This window comes from Oryzias melastigma, linkage group LG14 (assembly GCF_002922805.2).
Source record: "Oryzias melastigma strain HK-1 linkage group LG14, ASM292280v2, whole genome shotgun sequence".
Classification (NCBI taxonomy): domain Eukaryota; kingdom Metazoa; phylum Chordata; class Actinopteri; order Beloniformes; family Adrianichthyidae; genus Oryzias; species Oryzias melastigma.
Window position 1 is genome coordinate 8,257,040 of NC_050525.1, and position 8,349 is coordinate 8,265,388.

Here is an 8,349-nt window from a genome sequence, read left to right on the forward strand (position 1 = left end):
TTTTTCTGCAGGTAATACTCTGTTCAGTTTTTCGGCTTCCCTCGTGTCCACAGAGATTTCACTTGTCATCTTAGCTGTTTGGTGTTAATTAGTTGCCCTCAGTGCATGTAAGAGCTTCGGTTTTCAGTTTGTCGGACACGCTTGTGTCATGTTCTTGTTTTTAACCCTGCTTTTCCCAATACTCGTGAGCCACATCTTTTGGATTTGGGTCCAAAGGATGTGGCTCACCTCCTAGATTTGGGTCCACCATCACCTCCGTTTTCTTCTTGGTATGTAGTTGTGTGTTTTTTTTTCTTCATTTGTTTGTTTGTCTATTGAACCCATTTTTAAATCAGTTTATCACTGACACCAAAAAAATGGAATCTGTAGTTTAAATCATTTATTTCCATGGCCTAATTTATGGAATATGAATTGAAGTCATCCATAAATGAATACTCTATATTTAGGGTTGATAATGAGAGGGGTGTTTTCCCCTTCTCTACATGTATCCCTGAAGAGCAGGGTGGACTCCAGCCTCTGGGAGCTGGCGCATCCCCCGCGTCCTCATCCAGAGACATTCTCAGCATAGGATCCCTTCATTCATGCTGGACTCCTGATGCGCAGTCAGGAGGACCAGCCGTGCGTACGGCGCTGCTCCTGAACGTCTCCTCCCCTGTTTCTGCAGTGTTACTGTTTTTTTCCCTCCCGCTCACTCATCGCGCCTTGTGCCAACGCTGCCCACACCGCAGGAGCAGGACGGGGCTCACGTTTGCGCAGCAGCACGCTCCTTTTTTCCGCCTCATTCCTGCGCTTGATGTCCATCTTGGTCCTGATCCGCGCACTGCCTGCTCTCCATCCATTCCCGCCTACTCTCATTTGCAGTCCTTGCTTCTTCTGTGCGTTCTCCAGCTCAAACTGAGGAGCAGTGGCATTTCTGCGCGCATCTTTTTCTTTGTTTTTTTTTCCCTGCCACTAAAGGAGCATCTTCAGTTATTGTGTTGATTTTTAGATGTGAGGAATTTCTGCGAGTCGAATCAGGAGAGAAACAGACAATTATTTGATTATTTTACGCATCCACAGCCGCACGGATCTGGAGCTGTAGAGGCTTTGGGGTGGGGGTAAAAAACCTGCTCTGCTTTGCGGGGAGGCGTCGCGCTGATGCCACAGAGGAGGTTCAGTCAAAAGAAGTGACCGGACTGAGTTTGGCTCTGCGCGGTCAGGGAACATACGCGTCATTTCGCGCAACAAGCCGGGAGCACGGCGCCAGCCTGCTGTGTGGATGGCACAGGGGGTGTCTTCCTCTGTTGATCTGGTGCAAGGGGGGGCACGCTGTGACCACCATCCAGCTGAGGCTCCGGGCTTTCTGTGAGTATCTGTGTGCGCACCGAACGCACCAGGAACCAGCATCTGTAGATGGATGAGTTCTTTGTCTGATTCGTGTTTGCTGCTTCACGGTGTTCAAAAACACTTGAATAAGTTGCTAAAACTACACGCCTGGTAATTAGTGATCTTTCCACAGAGCAATATGAGAGTGAAGTTGGTCTCCTGAGGTCACAACATCCACAGCGGGCTGACTCACACACAGCTGCACACAGGTGAGTAATGCAGGATCCCGATATTAAAATAGAATGCATCATTCTTGGAATTTCATCCAAATATCTTGGCTGCACATTTCAAAAAACTAAATTTCATCGTATTTTTACATTTATTACTAATGATTAATCATCTTTCCGACCAGATCGATTTGTCTGAGGCAGAATCGAATCGACCATTAAAAATCCTTTCAAAATAAGATACATCGATTTTGGAAAATTCCATTTGGATTGAAGCATGCTAGATTTATTTACTATAGCATGAAAACAACCATCACAGCAGACATGACGGCAAGAAAAACTGATCAACCATCGCCGCAGTCCACAATGGGAAAAACAGAACTTTATTAAACTAAAATGTGACATTTATTCTTGTTTACTTGTTTGTTTGTACACAAATTTTCAAGAAGGTCAGTGAATTGGATGATTATAAATGAACAAATATCGACTGTGAACCACAACCTACGATTAAAATCTAATTGTTGTTAAAACCAGACGTCACAAGCTCGTTTTATAAAATCATAGTGTGACTCACTGGAGACAAGAGTTTATTTGCTCACCTTTGACCTCTGCTCAGCAAACAGGAACCCGCTTTATAAGTACATCATCATCTCTTTATGTAGGTCAACTGAACTCCTGCTTAGAGGTTACGTTTCGAGAGGTGTCTTGCTGAGCTTGTAGACTTAATGTCGACATTATGAAAGAACTAACAGTGGAGAATATGATTGTCCTTACAGGAACCGAAACATGCTTCAAATGTCTGCTGCTGCTGGTGATTTCACCGAGCAGAGCGAAGGAGATGTTTCGCTCCTGCTTCTCCAGCACTTGGAGAGCCCACTTTTGCCATAGAAACATCACCCACTCACACATTTGTGCAGGGCTGTGTGCCAAATGAAAGCGCTTGGGTTTTATTTTTCTCACTTTATAGCAGAGTAATTCACAGCGGGATGCATCCATACACTGGATTGGGACGTTTGTGTCGCTGTCCGTGGTGCTGATGTTAGGCTGTTGAGCCAATCTCTTCATTAATAATTTATTCATGGGGCGGCACAAACACAGAAGTTGATTTCTTCATCTGTTGGACGTTAATGGCAGTGAAACAAAGCGGCAGCAGAAAGCGTGCGGTCTCATTTATGCAGGTCAGATGCAGCTCTGCTCTGCCGCATGTCAATGAGAGCTGGACATGGAGCATTATCACATCTTCCCTGCTGTTTACACTGAGCCTTTTTGTCAGATGTGGATTTGTCCTGCCATTTCAACAACTAAGTGTTTGGATTTATTACCTGTTTGAGTTGTTTGCTCCAGCAAGCAAAGCTTGAGTGCAGGGGAACACGGAGGAATTCATTTAAAATCAAAGTCAAGGCCGGGGGGCCGGATCCGGCCCTCCGAGTAATTCTATCCGGCCCTCCAGATCATTTTATTTTATTGTTATTAATGACCTGATGTTATCTTGTGCTAATTTCTAACTTGTATAAATTTGACAAAATAGATGTTTTATGTAGATTAAGATATTGAAAGTTATTTAATGTATAAGTTGATTAATTCTGGAATAATATTCCTGCCTTTTTATCTTAAAAAGTTACTGTTTTAAAGTTTTTAAAAAATTGGCATTCTGCTAGCTTTCTGGACTATTTTGGCATGTACTAACATGTTTTAGGCTATTTTGTAGTCTAGCTGATATTTCAGCTTCATGCTAGCTGTTTTGGCTAATTTAGGCTATGTTTTGTTTTGTTTTTTAGGCTCTTCTGGAGTTTTGCTAATATTTTAGCTACATGCTAGCTGTTTTGGCTAATTTAAGCTATTTTATATTTTGTTTTTTTAGGCTTTATGGAGTTTAGCTAATACTTAAACGTAGCTGTTTTGGCTAATTTAGGCTTTTTTTGTTTGTCTTTTAGGTTGTTTCTGAGTTTAGCTAATATTTAAGCTACATACTAGCTGTTTTGGCTAATTTAGGACTTTTTCAAGTTCTTTTAGGCTGTTCTGGAGTTAGGCTAATACCTACACGCTAGCTGTTTGGGCTAATTTTGGATATCTTTTGTTTGTTTTTTTATTTAGGCTGTTTTGGTGTTTAGCTAATATTTCAGTTACATACTAGCTGTTTTGGATAATTTAGGCATTTTTCTGTTGTTTAGGATGTTTTGAAGTTAAGCCATTTTTTAAGCTAGCTGCTTTGGCTAACCAACTTTTTGTTTGTTTTTTAGGCTAATTTATTATTTAGCTAATATTTTAGCTGGCTATCAGCTTTAGCATTTTCAGCTATCAGCACTGGTATCTTCAGCGGTCAAATTCAGCTTACATCATTCACACTAACATTATCACAGTTAATGCTATGTATCTAGTTTTTAATTTTGTTAAAAAGATATGGTTTTAAAGTTTTAAACATTTAGCTTTAAAGTGTTCAATGAATGTTTATGGTGTTCGGCCCGCGACCTAAGGTGTGTGTTGGAATTTGGTCCCCTGTGTGATTGAGTTTGACACCCCTGATTTAAATTGTCCCTTGAAGAGGCTTATTTGGAGAGCCAAAACAAAAGTTTTTAGGAGTGGGCATTGTAGTTTTCCTTGTTGAATTTGGCATTATTTCTCTCTGAAATCGTAATAAAAATCTCTCTTTTCTTGGTTTTTACAATTCTGGAGGAAAATAGTTTTCTATTCCACAGGTGCAGAGGTAACATTTTTAGCGCTGCGTAGCACACAATGACCACATGTGTGGGAGTTGAACCACATTGTTCAACGGCTGTGACTCAACCATACGTAGGTGCCAATATTTCTGGCTCCTCTAACTCAAATCAACCGAAACTCTCAGATCCCACATCATTTGCATGTATAACAGCATGACTCTTTCCACTTTTTGTGCTGTTTTGAAACCATCTGATCTTCTTTCTCTTCTGCGTTTCAGAGGTGACCCTTCAAATGCAACACGGTTTAATCTCCAGACCCAACATCGTCACTCAGCCATGATTCCGCTCAAGCGCATCTTAAAATACCCTCAACCCGTCAACCCGTATTTGCTCATCTCCCTTTTGCTGGTCCTTCTCCCGGGAGTCACTAGATTTTCCCACGCCGGCGGCACGCATGACGGCAACAGCAGCGCCCCGAGCAACTGCTCCAGCGAGGACAACTGCTCTGAGGGTGTGGTGCTGCCCATGTGGAACCCCCAGAACCCCGCCGTGGGGGATAAGGTGGCGCGTGCCATTGTTTACTTTGCAGCCCTAATATACATGTTCCTGGGCATGTCCATCATCGCTGATCGTTTCATGTCATCGATTGAAGTCATCACCTCTCAGGAAAAGGAGATCACCATCAAGAAGCCAAACGGCGAGACGACAACCACGACTGTGAGAATCTGGAACGAGACGGTGTCCAACCTGACCCTGATGGCTCTGGGCTCATCCGCACCAGAGATCCTGCTGTCTGTCATCGAAGTGGTGGGCCACAACTTCGAGGCTGGAGCTCTGGGGCCCAGCACCATCGTGGGCAGCGCTGCCTTCAACATGTTCATCATCATTGCTATCTGCGTCTACGTGGTGCCAGAAAGTGAAACCCGAAAGATAAAGCACCTGCGGGTGTTTTTCGTCACTGCCGCCTGGAGCATATTCGCCTACATCTGGCTGTACCTCATCCTATCCGTGTTCTCTCCCGGAGAGGTGGAGGTCTGGGAGGCGGTCCTCACCTTCCTCTTCTTCCCCCTCTGTGTGGTGCAAGCTTGGATCGCAGATCGCCGCCTGCTCTTTTACAAGTACGTCAACAGGAGGTACCGCGCCGACAAGACCCGCGGCATCATCATCGAGTCAGAAGGAGACGCCATGTTCACCAAGATGGACTTGGAGATGGATGGGCAGGGCACAAACTCCCACGTCCACCCCAAGGAGGCTCTGGATGGGATGTTGGAAGGGGTGGAGGAGGGTGGAGGGATGAGCCCGGAGCAAGATCAAGAGGAGGAGGCCCGCCGGGAGATGGCCCGCACCTTGAAGGAGTTGAAACAGAAACACCCGGAGAAAGACATGGAGCAGCTGATCGAGATGGCCAACTACCAAGTGCTAGTCCAGCAGCAGAAGAGCCGCGCCTTCTACCGCATTCAGGCCACGCGCATGATGATCGGGGCCGGGAACATCCTGAAGAAGCACGCCGCCGACCAGGCCAGAAAGGTGGTGAGCTGTCACGAAGCCAGCGGGCAGGAGGAGGACCCCAACACCATCTACCTGCAGTTTGACCCCTCTCACTATCAGTGCTTTGAGAACTGCGGATCCTTGAAGCTGTCAGTGAGCCGGCATGGAGGAGAGAGCGGCTGCACCGTTAAGGTGAGAGAAAAAGTCATAGAAGCGTTTTAAGCATGAAATATTAACAGCTCTGCGTTTTATCATGACTCCACTCTGAATATTTGATGAAGTTTGTCTCCCTGTGCCGCACAGGTGGATTACCGGACGGAGGATGCAACTGCCAACGCAGGCTCCGACTATGAGTTTGCTGAGGGCACCCTGGTCTTCAAGCCAGGCGAAACAACCAAAGAGTTCACAGTGGGGGTCATCGACGACGACATTTTCGAAGAGGACGAGCATTTCTACGTCCGCCTGAGCAACCCGCGCATCGTTCACCGAGCTGAGGTGTCCATCCTGGAGCCGAGCTCCATCACCTCCAGCAACAGCATGGTGGGCATCTCCTCCCACGTCCCTCCGAAGGCCGCCCTGGGGAAAGACCCCGTCGCCACGGTGACCATCTACGACGACGACCACGCCGGCATATTCACCTTCGAGAGCAAGTCCATGAGGGTCAGCGAGAGCGTGGGCAACATGCAGGTGAAGGTTCACCGGACGTCCGGGGCGAGGGGGAAGGTGGCCGTGCCGTACCACACCGTGGAGGGCACGGCCAAAGCCGGGGAGGACTACGAAGACGTGTCGGGGAAGCTGGAGTTTCAGAACGACGAGACCATGTAAGATCTCTTCTTTAACTGGCTTAAACACCACAACCCACACACCTGCCAGATTACTGTGCATGCTCTATTCTGGTAATGGATGAAAAGACTATTTTTATGAGTCACCTTTGCTCAAAGAAGTTTAGATCTTCCAGGAGATGACAGGATATAATTGTGCAGAAGACGGTGATACTTGATGCAAAAGAATGAACTGGAGCTGAAAGTTTAGCTGAGGTTGTTGTTATGTGAGGCTGCAGAAAACAAAGAAGGTGCATGTAAGGAGGACGGATCAAACGGGGTTGTGGAACAGGCGCATGAGATGCAGCTGGTGCGATTGTTCTAACCCAACCTTCAACAGTAAAAGAGCCATTTGGGCTCGTTTTCTTCTGATCCAAACCTTAAAGGAGTCGTACAGTCTTACTTTAGCCTTTAAGTAATTTGGATTTGAATTCATGAGCTTCTTTTTTAATAATAAACAGGATTATGTCTATTTTTTGGCATGAACAAAAGCAAAAATATAAAAAGAACCTAGAATCTCTCAAAATGTGATTTTTTTTAACTTATTTTCAAAATAAAAGATGCTTTTTCTAAAACAGGATAATCTCAGTGCAGCTAGTAACCAGTGTTGTGCAGTATAAGCTAATAATTGCTTTTAACTCATAAAAGATCAAACTTTGTACCTAAGTTCTGCTTTTCATATATAATCTGTTCATTCTGGAGATAGAGTTGAGCAAACAAAACGTCTTCAGGTCAACAGGGATGGAAAAACCTACAAAGTTTATAATCCATGTGAACCTCAGCCATCAATATATAAATTTAACTGATCTAAATTTAATAAATGCTAATTAAGCACTTTAAAAATTTGCTGTTATTTGTATTCATTAATTTTTTGTTGTTGTTATTTTCCCTCTTTGTCCTCAGCAGTCTTAAACTGCTGGGTTTTGTTATTTTAGATTGGGGTTGGTAGTCTTAGTTTGCAGGCTTTATTTGTTTTAGTTAGGGGATCTGCTGACTCAGACGGTCGACTTGACTGGGTCATTAGTCTCTCTGACTTATTTTATGCTTGTCCGAGGAGCCACCGTGGACAGATAAAAGACCCACATGTGGATCTGGAGCTGCAGGTTGCAGACCTCTGATCCAACCAAAGGGTTCATGGATGCACCAGCAGAGAGGCAGATGGATGAAATGATCGAGGAGGAGCTCAGAGATGTTTTCCAGCTTTTCTCTTGCTCTTTCGTGGCGGGGTTGACTCGGTGATAAGGACGTGTTTGCCATCTGTTTGCTCTAAGAAAAGACCCCAACAGTTACCCTCCGCCGAGTGAAAAATGCCCTCAAATGCTGGTCAGAGACGGATCCACTGGAACGATAATCTGCTCACAAAAGGGAAGACAAAGGACGAAGCGTGTCAGATGGATCTGTCTGCTGCAGGAGTATTTCAGGGGCTGTGTGTAGGTGTTTTGTGCGGGCTGGCTGAGTGGGAGGGAAGGCAGGTGAATACATGGTGTCAGAGTGAAATCAGCTCTCCGGGTTTCTCGATTTGTCTTGTAGTGGTGTTGAGATTTAAAAACACGTGTTTGTCTGTTTAGCAGTTTTGATTTGAGCATTTTGTTGCTTTTCACACGTTTAAATTTAAGGCTGTTTCTATTTGCTGAAAAGGTTCAAACAGATAAGGGCCTTTTTGTACATTTAAGAGCTGTGAGAAGCACTGAAGCTGAGGATAATTAGTCACCAGTTATGAGCATGTTAGATGAGAAGAAGGAACTAATATCTGCACTCAAGAGAAAAAAAGTCCTTTAAATGCTGAGCCAAAATCTGAATGATCAGACTGAAGCAAGCCCACAGCGACACAAACATCTGCACTCTTGATGT

The 8,349-nt window shown here is 44.9% G+C and overlaps 1 protein-coding gene across 1 annotated transcript in view; it reads left to right on the forward strand.

Annotated features, from left to right (window-relative positions):
• Nucleotides 1–301: 301 nt before the first annotated feature.
• The window catches only part of slc8a4a (solute carrier family 8 member 4a), a 36,293-nt gene continuing 28,245 nt past the window's right edge, over nucleotides 302–8,349 (forward strand). Inside the window, exons 1-4 of the mRNA XM_024266106.2 lie at nucleotides 302–1,344; nucleotides 1,499–1,574; nucleotides 4,468–5,869; nucleotides 5,981–6,498. Coding sequence (XP_024121874.1) covers nucleotides 4,526–5,869; nucleotides 5,981–6,498 — 1,862 coding nt within the window. The 5' untranslated portion in view covers nucleotides 302–1,344; nucleotides 1,499–1,574; nucleotides 4,468–4,525. The remainder of the gene's footprint in view (nucleotides 1,345–1,498; nucleotides 1,575–4,467; nucleotides 5,870–5,980; nucleotides 6,499–8,349) is intronic.